Source organism: Xenopus tropicalis, chromosome 6 (genome assembly GCF_000004195.4).
Source record: "Xenopus tropicalis strain Nigerian chromosome 6, UCB_Xtro_10.0, whole genome shotgun sequence".
Lineage (NCBI taxonomy): Eukaryota > Metazoa > Chordata > Amphibia > Anura > Pipidae > Xenopus > Xenopus tropicalis.
The window spans coordinates 57,342,749-57,364,998 of record NC_030682.2 but is presented as its reverse complement, the minus strand read 5'-3'; the positions used below and the strand labels follow the sequence as shown (position 1 = coordinate 57,364,998).

The following is a 22,250-nucleotide window of genomic DNA, read 5'->3' as shown; positions in this document are numbered from 1 at the left end:
GAGTAGAAACATCCAGAGCCACCGTGTACAGGCGCGTGCAGGAAATGGGCTACAGGTGCTGCATTCCCCAGGTCAAGCCACTTTTGAACCAGAAACAGCGGCAGAAGCGCCTGACCTGGGCTACAGAGAAGCAGCACTGGACTGTTGCTCAGTGGTCCAAAGTATGTCATTCGGAAATCAAGGTGCCAGAGTCTGGAGGAAGACTGGGGAGAGGGAAATGCCAAAATGCCTGAAGTCCAGTGTCAAGTACCCACAGTCAGTGATGGTCTGGGGTGCCATGTCAGCTGCTGGTGTTGGTCCACTGTGTTTTATCAAGGGCAGGGTCAATGCAGCTAGCTATCAGGAGATTTTGGAGCACTTCATGCTTCCATCTGCTAAAAAGCTTTATGGAGATGAAGATTTCATTTTTCAGCATGACCTGGCACCTGCTCACAGTGCCAAAACCACTGGTAAATGGTTTACTGCCCATGGTATTACTGTGCTCAATTGGCCTGCCAACTCTCCTGACCTGAACCCCATAGAGAATCTGTGGGATATTGTGAAGAGAAAGTTGAGAGACACAAGACCCAACACTCTGGATGAGCTTAAGGCCGCTATTGAAGCATCCTGGGCCTCCATAACACCTCAGCAGTGCCACAGGCTGATTGCCTCCATGCCACGCCACATTGAAGCAGTCATTTCTGCAAAAGGATTCCCGACCAAGTATTGAATGCATAACTGAACATAATTATTTGAAGGTTGACTTTTTTTGTATTAAAAACACTTTTCTTTTATTGGGCGGATGAAATATGCTAATTTTTTGAGATAGGAATTTTGGGTTTTCATGAGCCACAATGATGCCACAATCATCAATATTAAAACAAGAAAAGGCTTGAACTACTTCAGTTGTGTGTAATGAATCTAAAATATATGAAAGTCTAATGTTTATCAGTACATTACAGAAAATAATGAACTTTATCACAATATGCTAATTTTTTGAAAAGGACCTGTATAGTGCTGGTTTCACTTTGGGCTAAAAATGAACCCTATCTGTAAAAATGGCCCCTTTATTGGAGCTCCCCATAGACCCTATCAGTTCTCTGTCCCTGTTTGAAATGAAGGGTGGGCGTGTCCTAACAGTCCCTGCCAGAAGCACAGTAGGAGGGAGGGAGCCAATCACAGCCTTGCAGCCAAGCAAAGACAGGCTTCAGTTCCCTATCAGGTCAGCCTAGCTGCTGATTGGTTCATATCCTACAGTGCAGTGTACTGAGAGCCGCTGGCTCCCCTGCGCATCCAGAGAATTCAGCCAGCAGGAAGTGGAACAGATGGGCGGGACTAGTGGGGTTTGGTGGAATTTCTCAATAAATCAGTCCGAAACACAACTTTTTTAAGCACAACCCTTTTATATCTAGAGGAGTATAATTCACTGGGACATTCTTAATTTTTATATGATATGTCTCCTTTAACGATATCAAAACATTTCCTTGAGTGTCATGATTGGCAAATGTTTTGTTTTAGATTATAGAATGGGTTTTCCTAAATGTTAGGGGTGGAGACAGAAATAAAAACCTTTTACGTAAGGAGGCCTTGTGGATATTTTAATTTTATTTTTTATTATTAATTTAATACATTGTAGCACCATGGTCTAAATAGGGATTGGGAGATTTATTGTTTATTGGACTAATGTTATACGCTTTATTTATAATACATATTTACTGAGATTAAGGAGGATGTAAAGTCATTTTTTTTAAAATGCGTATACAGGTTCTTAGCACTAAATTATACAACTTTGTAATATATGTCTGTTAAAAATGTTGTACATGTTCTGAGATACAAGAAATCATTACTGCAGCTTTCCTTTCTCTTGCTTGATCACACTCCCCCTTGAAGTTTGGTGCCCGCTTGCCGTCCTACTCCCTGATGCTCTGAGGGGCAGCGATTCCAGAACAACTATGTAGATATGCAAGCTTTAAACACCCTTAACCCCGTCTAAGAATTTATATATGCATTTTAAAAAAATGACTTTATATCCCCTTATATCCATTTATATCTAATTATAGTACATTTAGGGTAATATTTTACACCAGTGCTGTCCAACTTCTGCGGTGCCGAGGGCCGGAATTTCTCTAGCATACATGGTGGAGGGCCACTAATGGAAGCCAGTTTTGGCCACTCCCCTTTTTTGAACCACACCCACTGCAAACCACACCCGTTTTATCACAATGGTGGTAGTGCAGCAAAAACCCAAATGCTTGGTCCTCACTGCGGGGATATCAAAAGTTATTCATATATGAAAGAATTATATTATGTCATATTAAGAGACACCCTTAAATCCATATGCCTCATCCTTCTGCGGTGCTGTGGATAGCACAGCAACCCCCAGCAACATAATTACACAACTTATGGACCATTTAATGGCTGTTTCCAACTACTAACAAACTCCCAGACCAAACCCCTGCCAGGTTCACCTCTCACAGGCAGCATACGGCAGGCAGAGTATGACACACACAGGCAGCACTCTGCCTCCCTTATGCTGCCTGTGTGTGCAATACTCTGCCTGCCCTATGCTGCCTGTGTGTGCCATACTCTGCCTGCCCTACCTGTGTGTGCCATACTCTGCCTGCCCTACCTATGTGTGCCATACTCTGTCTGCCCTTAGCTGTCTGTGTGTGCCATACTCTGTCTGCCCTTAGCTGTCTGTGTGTGCCATACCCTCCCTGCCCTATACTGCCTATGTGCGATACTATGCCTACCCTATGCTGCCTGTGTGTTCCATACCCTCCCTGCCCTATATTGCCTATTTGCCATACTTTGCCTACCCTATGCTGTCTGTGTGTGCCATATACACAGGCAGCATAGTCCAGGCACTACATACAATGTCTGAGGTGTGAACAGGGGAACAATGTGGGTGATAACAGCCTGAGCCTGAGGTGTGAACACTGCAGGGGGTGAACAATGCAGAAACTAAAAGGTGTGAAAAACACAGGGGATTACATGTTTAAACAATACAGGGGGATTACAGCCTGAATCTGAGGTGAGAACCATGCAGGGAGCCAGGTGATCACAGTACTGATACCATTTAAAGTTTACACAAAGGTAAGCCATCAAAGCAGCCAGACAGGTGGGGGGCCACAAAGAGGGGGGTCGCGGGCCGCCAGTTGGACAGCACTGTTTTACACTATACCAGAATTCCCAGTAAGTTTTCATTGCTTAAGTGGTTTACTTTTTTGTGATTTTAAATCATCTTAATATTTATTTAAATATTCTGTCATGATATTCAAGGTGCACTTTTAATTTCTAAATTACACTGTTTACATTGCACATAATTATGTTGGGTGGAAAACCCCAACATACTGTTCTTCGACTTCAGCTTTTTCTTCTACTTAGCGCCCCCCATTTTCTAAACGCTACTCCTTCTACAGTTTTAGGGGTACAACACCCAAAGTCTCCACACTTGTTCATCCTATAGCTTGTGCTTTTCTAAGCGATCCCGACCCCCATCTTTTTGTGGCGCCGCTCCGAACCCCCCAATTTTCCCATAGACTTTGACAGGAAAGATTTTCAAACTGCTGCCAGTCTTACAGCTTTGAATCTACACTCCCCAAACTTGAAAAACATAATCAGGGGGTCACCGTGAATGAAACAGCAAAATTTTTTTAGATGACCCAAAGTGGGAGGGGCCAACAACAGCCAATCAAATTTCACCCATTGACTTTAATGGAAATTGAAACTGCTGCCAATGTTACAGCTTTGAGGCTACACTCCCCAAACTTGAATCACATAGTCATGGGGTCAGTCTTAACGAAAATATGATGATTATTGGATGGCCTAAAATGGACAGCCAATAAGATTTTACCTATTGACTTGACAGAAATTCAACCTGCTGCCATTCTCACAGTATTAACATGAGGGTCCCCAAACTTTTCACAGTTGGTCACTAGGGGACTGCAGTTTTATTTTTGAAAAAGTGGGCAGAGCCACCAACAGCCAATCAGATTTCACCTATTGAATTTCATTGGTTTGATGCCAGGGTTCTCAAACGTTACACAGTCACTGGGTGACTACGTACTCAAGGTTAGAAAAAGTGGACGGTGCTGCCAACATTTCTTGCATTGTTTTCAGTGGGGAAATTTTAACTGCAACCATTCTCACTTGTTTAATATCAGGGTCCCTAAACTTTGCACAGTTTGTCACTGGGTGACTACGTTACAAGTTTAGAAAATTGGGCGGGGCCAACAACAGCCAATCATATTTCACATATAGACTTCATATGTTTAAATTTAAACTGCTGCCGTTCTTGATACTAAGGTCCCCCAACTTTACAGAGCTAATCACCAGGTAACTGCAGTTCAAAGCTAGAAAAAGTGGGTGGAGCCACCAACAGCCAATCAGATTTTAAATATTGATTTTCAGTGGGGAAATTCAACCTGCTGCCATTCTCACAGTATTAACACCAGGGTCACTGGGGGACTGCATTTTTAGGTTTTAAAGAGTGTGTGGAGCCACCAACAGCCAATCAGATTTTACCTATTGAATTTTTTTTGGTTTAAATTTAAAATGCTGCCTTTCTCGCACTATTTATGTCAGGGTTCCCAAACTTTGCACATTCAGTCACTGGCAGACTATGTATTCAGAGTTAGAAAAAGTGGGCGGCGCCACCAACAGCCAATCCATTTCCACCCATTAAATTTCTTTTGTTTATATTTAAACTGATGCCAATTTTTAAGTATTAATTCCAGGGTTGTTAAACTTTCCAAAGTTAATCACTGGGTATTTGTCGTTCAAAGTTAGAAAAAGTGGTTGAAGTCACCAACAGCCAATCACATTTCACCCATTTACTTAGGAAAATGCCTGTACAGGTATGAGACCTGTTAACCAATATGCTTGGGACCTGGGGTTTTCTGGATAAGGGATCTTTCCATAATTTGGTTCTCCATACCTTAAGTCTGCTAAAAATAATTTAAACATTAAATAAACCAGATATAATTATTCTTTATTGGAGGCAAAACAATTCTAACTTAGCTAGGATCAAGTACAAGGTACTGTTTTATTATTACAGAGAAAAAGGATTCATTAAAAAAATTGAATTGTTTGACTAAAATGGAGTCTATGGGAGATGGCCTTCCCGTAATTCAAAGCTTTCTGGATAATGGGTTTCCGGATAACAGATACCATACCTGTATATCAGAACAATTAACAATTATCAGAACAAGTGGAAATAATGGGGCATAATAACTTCTGAGTAGAGAACTATGCATTTTCACAAAGCACATCCAGTTAAGCAGATCATACACTGAACACATTGAGATTTTTTTTTTTCTCCTAGTATTATGTGGAAGTCTCGTTAGTGCCGGGTAAAGATTCTGTTCAGTTTGACATAGAACATAGGCTGTTCTTTGAAATCAAATTAGTGGTCCCACTCTTAAGCCAAAGTGTTTTCTTTGCAAGTGGCTAGAGCCATAATTTTTGCCGATACCCTGATGCCAATTATAGGCTTTGATTGGTTATTGGTAGCCCTGGACTTGCGACCTACAGGGGGTTCTGTACATATGGTTTATATGTAATAGAAGCTTGCCTTCAAGTCAAGAATTCAAAATTAAGCATCTGCTTTTAGGACCCTGGGAGCAACTTCCAGTGGGTTGGTGAGCAACATGTTGTTTGCAAGCCACAGGTTGGGGATCACTGCTATAAGGTGTACATACACAACAAATTGTAGTGCACACAGATAATTTTGTGTAAGAACACACTTTGTACATTTTCTGACCCACCCAGTACTTCGCACATAAATTTTTTTATTTTTTTTAAACATGCACACAAAAGACAATCTGTTTAATTTCTTTAATATCTTTATCAAGGATTTGATACAACGACTTACACTTAAGGCTGCAAGGACTAGTCAAACGAACCCAGAGTCAGAAAGCTGGCTCTCCATTGCATATCGACACAGAACATCCAGAAGGACAGTGACCCAAAGCACAGCTTAAAGAGTATTCAGGGATGGTTAAATACAAAATGCTGGGCTGTTCTAAGGTGGCCAGCAATGAGTTCATATGTAAATCACATTGAACATTTATGGAGTGAAAGACTTTCTTCAAATCTTGAAGAACTGGAGCCCTTTGCAAAAGAAGTGGTCCAAACTACCAGTAGAGATACTAGCAGAGAAAGTGTTTTATTTCAGTTATTCTTTCCAAAGGGTTTACAACCAAGTATGTAAGGTATCAGTGCTGTAATAAATATGCAGCTAAAATGCCAGACTTGGCATGGTGGGTGGTGCAGAGATCAGGACAATGTCTAAATTAGTTTTTATGCAATGTCTAGGTACTGCCCCCACAATGCCATGGTTGTGCGCTCAGTGTTAGAGAGAAGAGATTCTGGTGTATTTAGGTTATGGAAGTAAAATCAGCTGGAGTAATGTTTTTACAGTGATACTGACCTGTTTCTCTAATGAAAAAAAAACTGGTATGTGACACTGTAAGAGACATTCACATTCTCCAAAAAGCTGCAGTTGTATGATCAGTGCTTGTCCCCAATATTTAAAACATACCACCTTCAAAAATCAAAAAGTTAGTTTACTGTGCTCCACTGGCCCTTTGTAATTGTAATTGCATTATGTCACCAGGTATTATATTTTATTAACCTTGCAATGCTATTCATTGGTTTTACTTTACATTCTTACAAATACATTTGTAATATTTGTAAAATAAATTAGTTAATAAGTCAATAGCTAAAGCCCTCAGTTTCAATGCACAGAGCTGCTATACCAGTTAATTATAGCACCCCTATACAAAAATAATTTCCTCTGATGTTCATGTTTACCTTTCTTTTGGAACCTTTTCCATATGAAAAAGTTAGAAGGCAATGCTGAGGTGCCAAATGCAGAAGGCAAAAGTGGAGATTAGTGCTTAACCGACTGTATGAGGCTACTGAATTTGTAGCCTCAAATAAGAAAATTTAAGCTTAAAATTGTGTAAAGGGATTTAGCTGACCTTAAAGGAGAAGGTATAGTCACTGAGGGTGCCAAAATGTTAGGGTGCCACAGTGATTATAATCACTTACCTGATAACCCTATGCCAGTGTTCCTGTTAGATAAAACTGCACCGGCTCACGAACTTTTGTAGGAGCTGATCAACAGCACATTTGTCTTCTTCGGTCATGGTCCACATGCAGAATAGAGTGAAGAACCAAACTTAAAAGCAAAAAGCTGAGTTTTTACTCTACTGTGGAATGAAAACAATGAAGAGAAGACCATAATGATGGGGTGCAACTACAGCAATAGCCTGGCCTGGTGCAGTTTTCAGCAACAGAAGTACTGGCCCAAAGTATCATGTGAGTGATTAGAATCACTGAGTGGCACACATAAAGGGGTGGTTTACCTTCAAGCTAACTTTTAGTATGTTGTAGAATGGTCAATTCTAAGCAACTTTTCAACTGGTTTTCATTATTTATATGGGGGTCAGCAAGTGCTTTATTTTGACACAGTAAAACTGAGTAAAAACGGAGACAAAAATCTAATTGACATTGTTTATTCTGAGTAGACCCATGTCATTTTAAAAAGATCTGTGACAGGTAGAAATAAGAAAGTATGCAAAAAAATCTGCAAAGAAACATTTTGAATCCTTAGTGGCTGAAAAATAACTACATCAACCAAATGCCCAGTGTTGGTAGGCCACCTATGCTATAGCAGCCAAGTAATCTTTAACTTCAGCAGGAGTGAGCCTCTTAAATCCAGCTTCATTGCAAATACCAACTTCAATATTGTCTTCTGTCATTTGGCCTTCAAAACTTTCCTATTAAGAAAAAATAAGAACATTTATAACGAAACCCCTATCCACTGGGGATTGCCAGAGAATTCAGTTGCTAGGTTTGTTCCTTGACCAAGTGCTCCTAGGCAAAAATATCACCTATAAAGGCTGGAATGAGCAGATATCCAACATAATAGCCAGAACAATATTTCCTGCTTCCAGCTCTCTAACCTCTTAGTTAGTCTGACTTGTGAGCTTGTGAGCATGCAGGTCACATTCAAAAGCAAACTAAATTAACAGTTATGGCCCCCCTCAAGCAAGGTACAGTGGAGGCACAGAGATGCTGTATAAAAAGTGAACAAACCAAGCAACTGATTTTATTGTACAGGAGCTTACTTTTCCTATAAATATCTATTAACCAATGAATTAGTAATGAATACCTTCAGCGTTAAGATTGCTGTGTGAATTGCATCTTCAAGTTCCAAGTCTTCGTTGTATCTACAGAACAAACAATAGCACAGTTCATAAGTTACCCTTAGTAAAATTATCTAAAAGAAACATTATCCCATAAAGCTCACACACATACAGAAGTCAAATGCTTTTGAACCAACTGTTATATAATCTTTGCCCCTTCCCTCATTGCCTAGCTGGTTAACACGTTCTGATCTGGACTTAAACGGGAAACAGTGCACTTACATGCACATACTAATATCTGCACTACTAAACGTTCTGCCTCACTGAGAGGCATGCACACTAAAACTAATGTCACATGATCTGTGCACAGTCAAAGAACAAAACTATCTGTGAGAGTATAGAGCAGCATTTGGGGAAAAAAATGCACGTTTCCAGCTAGTGCCACATGTGGCTGTTTCCCAGCCTGCATATAAATGCAAGTGGATAAACAGTGGACCCATTGCTTCCAATTAAACACAAAAACTATACCTGAAAGAACCAAATAATAAAGTTCATAACAAATTATTGGGTACCCACTTGCTTTTCCATAGGCATAATATAATTTAAACAAATTAAAATTTTAAAAGGATTTAAAAAAAAAAAAAGAAAAAGAAAAACTGAAACATGGGCTACTTTAAAGGAGACATATTGGATAAATGGGAAAACCCTAATTTTGTAGGCAATTATGAATAATATCCGGTGCTGGTTTCCCTTTGGGCTAAACATTAACCCTATCTGTAACAATGGCCACTTTATTGGAGCTCCCTATAGATCCTCTCAGGTCCCTGTCTGGGTTTCAAATGAGAGGTGGGCGTGTCCTAACGGTCCCTGCCAGAAGCACAGTAGGAGGGGGAGAGCCAATCACAGCCCTGCAGTCACACAAGCACAGACAGGCTTCAGTTCCCTATCAGATCAGCCTAGCTGCTGATTGGTTCCTATCCTACAGTGCAGGGTACGGAGGGCCGCCGGCTCCCCAGCTCATCCAGAGAATTCAGCCAGCAGGAAGTGGAACAGATGGGCGGGGCTAGTGGGGTTTTGGTGGAATTTCTCAAAAAATCAGTCAGAAACACAACTTTTTAAGCACAATCCTTCTATATCTAGAGGAGTATAATTCCCTGGTACATTCATCATTTTTATAGGATATGTCTCCTTTAAGAGTTAAAACATTTATTTATATTTACATTATATTATAGAGAAACATTTATAGCAGGACTAAGGGACTGATGTTTAGTTCAAGCCATCCAACTGTAGCTACAGCTTCTACCATGGCATGGCATCACATGTTTGGGAATTCTGTAAGTTAGAGCTAGAAGGCATTAAAATCAACATCCTTGAAAAAAAGCATAAATTCTGCAGCGTTCAAGGATAGTGGGTGGTGTGGTTGTTTTCACTATGGGTAAGCACAGTAACCTTCCTTAAGGGCTACTGTAACAGCTGGCTAAGGACTCTCCAGGGAATAGTCTTCTCCATAGGCTGCTCTTTCTACCATCTTATCACTCTACTTACAGTTGAAGGAAAGGAGAGATTTTACATTTAAGTTCTTTGATCAATGATCAGTAGAAGGTTCACTTTAAACTTTGCAGTTATTAGATTTGTGATTGCAGAAATATGGATTATTGATTTTATCAAATCAATTAGAGTTCTCATGAAAAAAAATTAAGTTCAGTTTTATATTATTATGAAGGGAGAAGGGATGTACCTTTTTTCAAGGAAAGTTTTTCCATTTACATAGTTTTTTCCCATTGCTGTTGCCTTCCATGCAAAATATGCCCCCTAAAAAGTGAGGGAAAATAAACATTAAAACAGTTTATGATAAATCAATCCCATAATTAAAGGATTAGTATTTAAAACCTATAGACAAACATCCACTTAGAGAAAATTCTCAGGCGCAAACATGAGCAACAATAACATTTGAGAATTCGAGTAAGTAGTAATTGCACATTTTTCAATACTTACATTTACACCGCTGAACATGAATAAACTTTCATTTCCAAGCTCACATTCCATAGAATGTTGCTAAGTCAGTTAAGTGTTGTTAGATACAATTTAAGTACTTTCTCCACATCTGCATTTATACAGATTAGTCCTCCAGTACATAAGACCCTTTTTTAAAATAACAAACACCAAAATGGTGATGCCTTACAAGAAAATTAGATTCAATACAAAGGGGCATGGTGACATTACAATATTATAGTGAATGTACAACATTAACCTTGATACTTACAGATGGATCTGATTGAAATAAATATGGTCGGCCTTCATCCCAGCCTGCAATTAATAATGAGACTCCAAAGGGACGTACACCACTGTGAGAAGAGAAATTGTTGTTGTTACAGATAAAAAAAACACTTGCTTCATAATTCAACTGTAAGTGCAATTTTATTTTATTTTTATTTTTTTTGGGGGGGAAGACTGTGTACATATGTCTGAGCATACAGATTAAAGGAAAGACTGTTCAGGAGAGATATAGGCACAGAAAGGGATCTACATATGCGAGGAGCATGTTGGCCATACAATTATACTGTAAGCAAATGGAATTTGCCGACTACTACAGTGTAAGCGCAAACCACAACTGAAGGCAGAAAGCCACATTATTGCTTTCATAATTTAATGGTTATTTTAACTATAAACAAAAACATGAAACAAATTAATGTATGCCGTTAATGTGAAAAAGTATAATGGAAGACAGCCATTTACCCAGATTGTGTATATTCCTGCATGACAGAAGCCACTCTCTGTACCAGCTGGGCTGTTGGGATGGGTTCCTGATACACAAGGTAATACTGCTGGGCTAGTTTCCGTGCTCTCCGAACAAGGACTCTGAATTAATCACACAGTACAACATATAATGTCTTCAAGAACACTTAAAAAAGCAGAAAATAAGCAAAAAAAAAAAAAAAAAATGGGGGGGGCCCAACATGTGCCCCTTCATCAGAATTCCACGCAGTTAGCCTCAAATATCAATGTACTTTATTGAGCCCCAATCACTGTCTATGTTTTTCCATATTAGGAAGTGTGTGTGTTTTATGGACACACACTAATCATGGTGGACTAATCATTTAATAAAGTCACCCTCGAGTAATCCTGTAAGCTGTGTTGAAACTGCTTTTTAACTTAAAAAAAAAAAATCTATATTTTCTTAAGTTTTGCTACTATAAAGTACTAATGGAATATTAACGTGTTCTTCCCTGAACCCACAACCCTTTTCCCCTGTAAGCAGAGTCATTTGGAGCTTGGCATAAATTACCTAAACTGCAACATTTGTTTTAAATATGGACTACTTTATATGATATACTTTTAGAGAGACCTGAAGTGTACAGGGGTTTAGTTTTGCTTGAATTAAAATAGGCAAAAAAAAAAAAAAACATGTTCAGCACAAGTCCTAGTCACTGAGCTCATGTTATAAAACGGTACATACTTCCACTTTAGAAGTGCCATGGGGGGCTGTATTGGCTGTATTGGATGCATGAAACTATAGTCAATGTACATGTGCAACAACTCTAGTTTTAATGCATTGCCTGCAATTACATCAGGTACATTGCCACCTATTGGCCACAATTATGCTAGATATTTGGGGGAAATGCTGCATTATGGGTAAAATAATTGCACTTTGTGCACTGCATTTGTAAATTAGGTCTTCTAAGCTGCAAATTTTGTTTTGAAAAGTATGGCCTATGCACAGTAACTTTAACTTCTGACACTTGATAAGATTTGTGGCCTCTCAAGGCTCTATAATGCAGCCTAAGGCAAATTACTAATCATGTATGTAGTAACATCGGCAAACATTTACCCTGATCCTGTAACTTAAAACATGTAGTAAAATCTGATTTGCTTTCATTACTGTCACTGCAAACTGATAGATAGGGTATCACAACAATATTTGCCTCACCTGTAATCAGGTCCCATGCCGCTGTATACCATGCCTATGTGTTTGGTAATTGGCTCCACTTTATGTGCACTTTGTTCATCATACAAGATTGATTTCTGTTTCTTTTCAGTTGCCAATACAACGCCATTTGTAGCTGAAACACACACATACACAATTACCCTGTGATAAAATAATGCACACATGCTACTGTTTTTACCATAACTGGATACTTGATAATAATGGAGCTTAATAATAAAAGGACACGCTGTAGCGAGAATAACAACAGATGAAAATTACAAAAAGCAAGCATGCAAGGCAAAGGATCTCTTTGCTTGCTGCAAAGGTAGGTTCATATTTCAAGCTCTACTTATTGTCATAGAAGCGGAGATCAAAAATCTGCCACTGTAGCAAACCTTACAACAAGTTAAAGGGCAAGTATTATTTACGGAGGGGCGCTAGAGGTTCATCAGATTTGGAACGGTGGATCAGTAATAAAGCATTCATGTGGAAGAAGCCTAAAAGAAATGACCATACACTGCTAATGTTTGTTCCCATCCCTGGAAACTTTGTAATTTACAAATTCAATAACAGAATTTGGATGTGTGAAATATGTACCTTCAATCATTGCGATGAAACATATACAATTATAGCACCCCAATTTTGTCACATGACATTTAGGCACCGATTATAAGAAACAGGATCCTCCTATTTTTTTTTCTTATCAGTGCTCTTTTTTATTATTAGTTTTAAACCTCTGTGCCATACATGCCCAGGTCAATTCCAATGCCCTCTCTAACACAAAAAGGAAAGTCCTTTGCCTAGATTTTCAGGGAGTTCTAGTTCAGCAGCACCAAGTGGGTTGCAGGTTCAATTAAAAATAAATGGAACACTTAATACACTTTTTATGTGTGTTTAATAAATGTTAATTAATCAGTTATTAATCAGTAAATTAAGTCTCAAGATGTAGAGAGGTAGACTAAAGTGAGGGAATTTTTACTAGAACTAGCCTCCACCTACATTTTGCTGCACCCGCAGACCCCATGTAAAGTAACTAGAGTATACTTACATATGGAATGAAGTGCCTATTTACCACACATTTATATTTCTTTAACTTTGACAGCCAGCATTTTGTATGAATTTGTAGAAGATTATTTGAAATCACTTCTTTTAAAACCATCCACATAACTTAATACAAAATGCACAATAAAAACACTGAATAGTAACAAATATTCCATTAGATATACCTTTGATTCCAACAGAGGGCGCACCAGCGGCGACTGCTGCTAAAGCATACTCAATTTGAACAAGTTTGCCAGACGGACTACAGTCAGAAAAAAAAATACAAAAAGACAGAACTGTAATTTACACAGGTATATTAATATTAATAATGCAGACTGTATCTGACTGCATCATTGTCTGCATCTGACAATCAAACCTGGTGCACTGTTGGATGCAGGAACACCACACATTAGCCAACTTAAAATACAGCTGCATGACAAGATTTTGCAAATCAGATAAGTCTGACCCACAAAATCTGATCCAAATCTCCCATGTAGTTTAGCTTGCAGGGGTACTGCTTCAGTTCTATGGTGATTTTATTACAGCTGAAAATGTAAAGTGTTTAGAAACTCTAGTAAAATGTCTGTGTATCCCAATAAATTGTAATGTAATTGGTAAACCAACCCAAAAATCCCCAGGTCCCAAGCATTCTAGATATTAGATCCTATACGTTACTGTAATTAAAGACTGTTCATTTTTAAAAATAACATGCTGTACAGATTAATGAAGACATGTCAACAAACAATTTTTTTTAACAAATCCCCTTGATTTGTACCCCTCTCGCCCGGTCACCCACTGTCAGAATCTGTACCCAAATTGTGCTTACCAGTCGCTGGGCAGAGCAGAGAGCAAGGTTGGGAGTGTGTCTGTGGGCAGAAGAAGCAAGGCTTGGGTGGAATGGGGCTGTGGCTAAGTCACACACCACTTTACAATTGAGTTAGCCTCTCTGTCAGTGGTTTGCATCCAAAGATCTTAGCAGAGCAAGTTTCACGGATATCCTATTTAGCACAAACACTAGTGGACCAGGATATGGTATGGGACCTGTTATACAGAATGCCCTGTACCTGGGGTTTTACATATAAGGGATCTTTGCGTAATTTGGATCTCCATAACTTAGGTCTGCTAAAATAATTTAAATATTGAATAAACCCAATAGGATTGTTTTGTCTCCAATAAGGAATAATTAGTTGGGATCAAGTACAAGGTAGTTTTATTATTACAGAGAAAAAAGAAATAATTTTTAAAAATTAGAATGATTTGCTTATAATGGAGTCTATGGGAGATGGCCTTTCCATAATTCAGAACTTTCTGGATAACGGATTTCCGGATAAGGGATCCCATACCTGTATATCAATTTTTTTTTGCATTAAAAAAACAAATTGTCATTTATTATGTGTCAAATCCAAAAGTAAAAATATGCTATCTAAAAGCTGTCAAGGTCATGTAGAAGTCAATGGCAGGTGTCTATTTTCAGTTGGCTAATCCTTCTATTTGTTTAGTGGTTTTGGAGCTTTTCAGGGTTTTTTATGCTTTCATTTGTGAGGCAGTACAAAAATTTGTGTTTTCCATTTTTTTCCCATTTTTAAAAAGGCTATTTAAATAAATCACTTGGCATTTATGGTTTTAGAGAAAATGTGTTTTTTGTGGTTGCAAAAACCTCTATAACCACAAAAATGAGAATGCTGATAATGGGCCCCCCCCCCTTTTTTTTTTTCTCCTGCTATTCAGGAGACATAGTAACATGAGAACAGTCACGGTTGTAAAATTCAACTAAAATTTAGTTAACCAATAATTTTTTTACAATTAGATGTTAATTTGTTTTCTTACTGTTGTTTATATATATTTTGAGGTTTTTTTGAGTTCCTCAACCTAACTTGTTTTCCTGGCTGCAACCAATACACTCATGTGAGTCACTGACAGTTTTTTAGCCTGCCCTAGATGCCCAATTCGAGCATGAGTCAGCCGTTTGCAATGCCCTACCTACAAACCAGCAAGAAAAAAATGTTATATATGAAAAACTAAGAAAACATAAAACCTATTTGCAGAAATTTAAGCATGGACTACAGATAAAAGGATGTTTATAATTTAGAATCAACATTTTAGATCTTAACCTAACAGGGAGGGCACTATGTGGGATGGTCTAAGAACAAAATATAGAACTATAAAGTAACTGAACAATGGAATCCACGCCACCAATGGGAACAGAAAGTGAAAGAAGATATTCAAAGCAACATTAATCAGCAGTCTTTTAAGAGACAGTGGGTGGTTTAATTAGCAAAAATACTCTATAACTATATATTTTTCATTAAAAAAAGCGGGGTACCAGGAATAAATCTATCCGATGTCGTGTCAGATATCCCATGCTGTTCATTGTTAAGCAATAAATCAGTGGGCAGGGTATAAGCGTGTAAGGCGCTATAGGGTACCACTATACCATTAACGCCAGCCATACAAGGACCCATTAAATGTACATTGTATGACACTGGGCCAGATCAGTAAAACACGTGATGGTTAGGAGCCGCACCGGCTGTCTTTAATTGTAACCAGGAGGCCAGGCTGCAGCTAGGAGGCACAGTGACTCGGCAAAGTTACCGGGAAAAGAACAACGCAAGATAAAACGAACCCCACGGGAAATAATACATATATGTAATAGAGAGGGGGACCAAGAGCACGTCATATAATGACAGGTACCTGACAACTAAAATCTGTACGAGCATCCCACTCACCTGAATGTAGTCAGGGAAAAACTGTATCCGCGCTCAGCCATCTTTCGTCCTGCTGAAGCTCCTCCTCTCTCTGCATAGGACGCACAGCGCACCGCATCACAGTGACTCACGCATTGCTAGGCAGCGCGCTGACGTCAGTTAGGTCACGCTAAATGGTGGAATTTATCTCTCCCTTAACATAATTTGCGTACTATTGTCCTAACGTGTTCGGCCTTTATATTCGTGTGATGCATTAAAACGTAATATGGGTTCTACAAACTGTTTAGCAAGTGGGTGATTTGCGCCAGTTGCACACCCCTTCGATTGGCGGCCGCAGCCATGTTGTGACTGGAAAGCCCGAAGACAATGCGCATGATTTCTTTACAGAAAGGGGCGGGGTAAAGGTGACAGCAGAGGAGGTCGATGGGAACATGGCGTTCTCTAGTGGACTAGTTGGAGGTGCATTTAGTTCATTGCTTAAATGGTGTTTGCGAGTCGAACAAAGTGGATTGCGCATTTTGGGCTTGAGCCCTTGGTCTCCGGGTAAGAATACATCACATGTGCGTGGCTCTCTCACCCTGTACTGACTGCCAGCTCTCTACGTGTGTGTATTATTTTCCTCTGAATGTCACGGCGCGCCGCTAGGCTTCACTGATGGAAATCAAAGCCAACTTCATAAATTTATAGTCTTCAATTATTTGTGTTCTGCTTACTAATCAACTGACCTCTGTGCTTTCTGTTATCATACATTTGTAGAACAAAGTACTTTGCAGGTGTGTAGAGTAGGGTTACCAATTTGTAAAGTCAGGGAGGCCAATAGCAAATTCAGCTGAAATGGCTGCGCTGACCCTCTTTTTCTCTTTCTGTGTAAAAACGACAGCACTTTTATCATACAGAGTGTGTCTGCTATGTAAACCTTTGCCTTTTATAGTAGTGCCTATCAGAGCCGCCATCAGGGGGGACAGTCGTCCCAGGCCAGACGATTCTCACTTTTAAGGGGGATCTGGCCGTGATTAATTTTTTTTTTTTTTAGCTCAGGCCAACTTTAAACAATTACGGGCCCTGTCACTGGTGGTCAGTGGGCCGAGAAAATAGTGTTGTGAGGAGGCCTGTGATTTCTTATGGTAGCCCTGGTGCCTATAGTAGTGTTTTTTTGAACATACACCATTTTTTTTTTTTTTACCAATATCATTAATTTCCTTTAAAGCGCTTTCATTTTTTGGCTTTACTGTTCCTTTAGGGCTGTGGCACACGGTTGAGATTAGTCGTCCGCGACAAATCTCCGTTGTCGCAGGCGACTAATCTCCTCGATATGACATCCCACCGGCGAGAATGTATATCGCCGGTGGGATGGCATACGTGCCGCCGTGATCAACGAAGTTTCCTCTCAAGGCAACTTCAGCGATTCGGCAAATCGCCGCATATGCCATCCCACCAGCGATTTACATTCTCACCGGTGGGATGTCATATTGGGGAGATTAGTCGGCCACGACCAGGGCCGCCATCAGAAATCATGGGGCCCCTCACAACTAAATTTTCTAGGCCCTCCCACGCCCCCAATGGCCCCTCCCATCAATACAAAGTACACACAGACATTGGTAGCCAGGGCCCCCTAAGACATTGGTAGCCAGGGCCCCCCTAAAACATTGTTGGTCCTCCCCCAAATTACTCATACTATGGCCCGCTGCTTTCTCCAGGGCCCCCCCAAGCATCCTCCAGTTCCCCCCTCCAGTGTCCTCCTGCTTCCTCCAGCCCCCCCAAAGATCCTTCAGCTCCCCCATCATCCTCCAGTTCACCCCCCCAGTGTCCTCCTGCTTCCTCCAGCCCCCCCCAAAGATCCTTCAGCTCCCCCATCATCCTCCAGTTCCCCCCCCCCAGTGTCCTCCTGCTTCCTCCAGGCCCCCCCCCCCCCCCAAATATCCTTCAGCTCCCCCAAGCATCCTTCAGTTCCTCACCGGTCCCCCTGCTGCTTCCTCCGGTTCCCCTGCTACATCCGGCTTCCTTGACGACCACCGCTATGTCCCGCTGCTGTCTGCAGCATCTGCGCTTTTATAAAGGTTGCGCCCCGTGCGTGTGACGTCACTACGCACGGGGCGCAACCTTATATAAGCGCAGATGGAGCGGAGAGCAGCGGGACATAGCGGCGGACGCCAGTAGTGACAGGGCCCGGACTCGATTAAAGCGGGCCCGAGCTAAGAAAACGCTAGCACGGCCGGGCCCCCTTTAAAGTTACAAACGTCCGGGCCCGGGATGACTGTCCCCCTGTGCCCCCCTGATGGCGGCCCTGTCCACGACAACAGAGATTTGTCGTGGGCGACTAATCTCAGCGTGTGCCACAGCCCTTAAGGGTGAAGACACACAAGCTACTAGTAGCAGCTACTTGTCATGGCTACAAAAATAGACCATGCTGATTGTTTACTGATAATTGTAGTCTATGGCAGGGTATGTTTGGTGTTTAGTAGCCATTACAAGTAGCTGCTACTAAGTAGCACTGTGTGTCTTTAACCCAAAGCTTGACCATCAGCAAAAGCTTTGTTCCATTATGTACCAATTATTTATAGGGATTGTAGGGTATTTAATAGTATGTTTTGTATTTATTTTTAGGCCCAGCTCTGGCAGTGCAGGGTCCAATATCCTGTCCCTTTCCAGATGTGCATTCTGATGATAAAGACTCTGCCCCAGGATTTATGGATAGCATTTTCTGGATGGCTGCACCCAAAAATAGAAGAACAATTGAAGTTAATCGCTGCAGAAGAAGAAATCCAAATAAATTAATAGAGGAGAAGGTAAAATCTACATTTGTGGCTTTTTGCATACATCATTTACTAGGTGTAATTTAAAAACTCTTTTATGATTACTGAATTACATTTTGCACCTTGCTCATGTATTGTGGGGTGTGGAATAGTAAAACATATAATGGACTTAGTATGTGATCTGTAACCTGTTCAGGAAGTTCTTTATGAATTATAACTGGATGGCTTCAGGTTGAACAACAGAATGTAAGAAATCACTTCTTACCATTGTGGCCTGTATGCCACATTATGGGGCACATTTATCAAAGTCCAAATGAGAAAAATTCATATTTTTTCTAATTTATAGAACTTTGCGTTATTTCCACGATATTATCATTACATTCTGCAACTTTTTTGTGCTTTGCGCCAATTTGTGCGATAAAGTCGTATTTGTCGCAACGAGTATGAAAGTTTCAGAATTCATTCAAACTTCGGTATTGTGACTTTCTTTTGGCCAGGTTGAAGCTGACAAGTGCCATTGAGTCCTATGGGAGGCTTCCAAAATCATGCACTCATAACTTTCGGATCTCAAGCACAAAATTTTCGTACAACCACAATACGAATTTTCACACAATTAACGCACATAAGAAATTATCGTTGTTGCTCCAGTTTTTTTTCCAATCGTACTTTTAACAATCCGAAAATCATACTTTGATAAATCTGCCCCATCTGTTACAGAATACATCAATTTTGTATTATAAATATATCAAAAAGAAATAGTTAATTCTAAAAATGGCGATATATTTCTATATAAGTTGCTAATTGGTTATGACCCAGAAAATACAGGTTTCCAGATAAATGCAAATTGCTTTCTAAAAACTCTGCTTAGTCACCAGATTTCAGATTTACTAGACATTATGTTTTTGAGTATAGAATAAATATAAATGGCCATTAGTCCAATTTTTGTTCTTATGTTCACAATTTTTTTTTATCTTATTCAGACCAATGTTGACGTGTGCCCTGAGTGTGGACATCTCAAATTAAAACATGTTTTGTGTGGTTACTGTTATGAGAAAGTTCAGCAAGAGACCCATCTAATAAGGAAAGAAATAAAAGCAAAAGAAGGCGGGCCATTTAGAGCTCCCACAAAAGAGACAGTGGTCCTTTATGATGGTGAAAAGGCACGATCAGAAGATGAAGAGAAAAGGGTTATTGAAAGAAGCCGTAAGCGTCCTTTATGGTTTGCTTATTGATAGGATTTTCTATTATTTGTTGTTAGGCAAAAGGATTGTAATAAGAATCCATAACGTTCCCTTGTGGTTTTCTTATTTATGTGGTTCTATTAAATATAAAGTATTTCACAGTTGTTGTAAAATAAAATACAAATCTTTGTAGTAAATTGTTTGCGTGTGTATTTGGTTACTTCTGTCTGTGTTCATCTTCACCAGCAGATAAACTAGGATGGGCCTTTATTTGCCAAAATAACATCATACATTCAGCAACTTTCCACAAGCATACATTTTTTTTTTTTTTTACTTCTGTGTTCATGTATCCAAAAGTCATGTGCTTTTAAGGATTCGGTTTGGCCAGATGTTTGGATTTGGCTGACTCCTGTTGAAATAGGCTGAATCTGTCCCCCGATCCCGAACCTGGATTTGGTGCATCCTTAAAAAAAATTCCCTGCTTGTTCTAATTCTCAAAGAAGGAAAAGTGCCTGTGGTATGCTCTTTACACCCCTATTACTTGCTAACAATGATAATATGGTTATTCTTACCATCATAATTTATGTGTAGGTCAAATGTATTGATATTTACTTTGTCAAGGTATTTATTCAAAACATTTCATTAGTCTCTACCTTTTATTGTCAGTTGCACAACATATGGAGTATGACAAGTTATTCGTCATTAAATCTAAAGGGTAAATCAGTATTGGCAGTATACTTGCAAAGGGACCCTCAAAGGCTAGTGTATGGTCTCCATGTCTAGGAATAGGTCATTCTGATAGTCCATACTTTACAATCTTTCAGCGTTGAGAGGCTGGACCATGTGTAGGACATTTATAGGTCTCTAAAGTCTTCTACTTACCAAATTATTTTGGTAAGTAGAAGACTTTATTGGTTATTTATTATAAGGATGCTACTCACTCTCATTCCATAGCACCTTTTATTTTGTTACAGTTATGGTTAAACAAGAAATATTTTTCATGTATAATTCTTTTTTCAAGATGACTTTTGCACCTCACGATGTGACCTAGCTGCCAATACATGCAACATTCAGTAATAGTTGCAACATGCATTTAACCTGATTACTAATTAGCTTTTCAGTATGATGATTTCATATTGATCTGGTTAGCAACCTCTGTCCAGTCCTTTGGAGATCTAACATGAAATACAGATGCTGGCAAATCTGCAGAGAGCACCTTATAAAATAATTTTCATTTAAAAAAAAAAATGATAGAGTATCTGTCCTAACTCCTTTGCTCCTACTCAATAAGGGAGTTTTGACACATACCCCCACTAACATCACAACCTCCTTAGCTTTTTAACCAGACCTGGATGATGCCAGGCAGGAAGGCAACTTGAAGCTCAACACTGGCCCAGAATTCCAAGAATATTGCCTGTAACAAGTTCAGTTTTTAAATTTTAATCATAATTACTTGGGGGTTGGGGGGTTTGTGCATAATTTCTGTGGATATTTCTGGAACTGGGACGACAGGTTAGTGCAACTATCGTGAGAGAGCCTCCAGATGATGTAGGGAAGCATCTCGTTAGAAGGGTATATAAATGTAATGTTCATGATATTGACAAAACTGTACAGTAACTACAGAGGGCAGCTAAGCAGCAGTGTTAATAAATGTAAGGTTATGCATTTGGAATTTAAATATATCCTAAATGCATAACTAGAATGAATTATTACACCAGGACCTTTTCCAGTCAAGTTCCCTTTTAACAAAGGCATATATTGCCTCATTTGTAAGGGAAGATGTATGTCATTATGGTAATTGCAATCAAATTAGAGCATTTATTTATTTTATAGCAAAATTATCTCTAAATTTAACTCTACCCCTGCATACATTATAAGTAGAAGTCTAGTAGCATGTTTGTACTCGTTGATACTTTTTATATAAAACGATATGTTTAGTTTATAGAACTACATGTTTCTTCTGGGTATTTGTGGCAATGGTCTCAGGGAAAAGCATTTTGATTGCTTTTTCAATCTGTCCCCTTTTTTTTGTTTTTTTTAAAACCAAGTGCATTCCAACTGTTGTTGGCATCACACTAAAGGTGGCCATACACGGACCGATTTTTTACTTACAAACGACCGATTCCCGAACGATCCGATGCTATCGTTAAGTTATCGTATAGTTGGTGGTGTACGAACGATCGTCGGCCCACTAAACGAGCCGACATTATCGTCCCCAAAATCGATCGGCCAGGTTTAAAAATTTTGGTCGTTTAACGATAAAATCTGCCAGTTGGTGTGAGTGTCAGACATTTGTCTTTCAACGATTGTTCTCTGCGCATGTCACGATTGCCAGCAGCAGAAGTCAACGACATCGATCGTACGTAGATGTACGATCGTAGGTATTTTACGATAATGATGCGACAAAATCTTTCCCGAATTATCGTTGCCCGTGGATGGCATATCGTATGGGAACTCGATCGCCATACGATCGTTTGTCGATATAATCGTTCATCGCACAACGAGCGAAA

General features: G+C 39.6%; 2 protein-coding genes across 2 annotated transcripts; one reads left to right on the top strand and one right to left on the bottom strand.

Annotated features, from left to right (window-relative positions):
* Positions 1 to 7,486: 7,486 nt before the first annotated feature.
* On the bottom strand, positions 7,487 to 15,879 carry psma2 (proteasome subunit alpha 2). Its single transcript, NM_001016382.2, is given in 8 exon segments — positions 7,487 to 7,766; positions 8,162 to 8,219; positions 9,874 to 9,947; positions 10,399 to 10,480; positions 10,872 to 10,994; positions 12,064 to 12,196; positions 13,287 to 13,363; positions 15,828 to 15,879. Coding segments are annotated over 8 exon segments (705 nt in total). The 5' UTR covers positions 15,869 to 15,879; the 3' UTR covers positions 7,487 to 7,649.
* Positions 15,880 to 16,211: 332 nt separating this feature from the next.
* Positions 16,212 to 19,937, top strand: mrpl32 (mitochondrial ribosomal protein L32). The gene is made up of 3 exons (NM_001017237.2): positions 16,212 to 16,349; positions 18,411 to 18,592; positions 19,540 to 19,937. The coding sequence occupies exons 1-3, from the start codon at positions 16,238 to 16,240 to the stop codon at positions 19,789 to 19,791; spliced, it is 546 nt and encodes a 181-aa protein (NP_001017237.1). The 5' UTR covers positions 16,212 to 16,237; the 3' UTR covers positions 19,792 to 19,937.
* Positions 19,938 to 22,250: the final 2,313 nt, after the last annotated feature.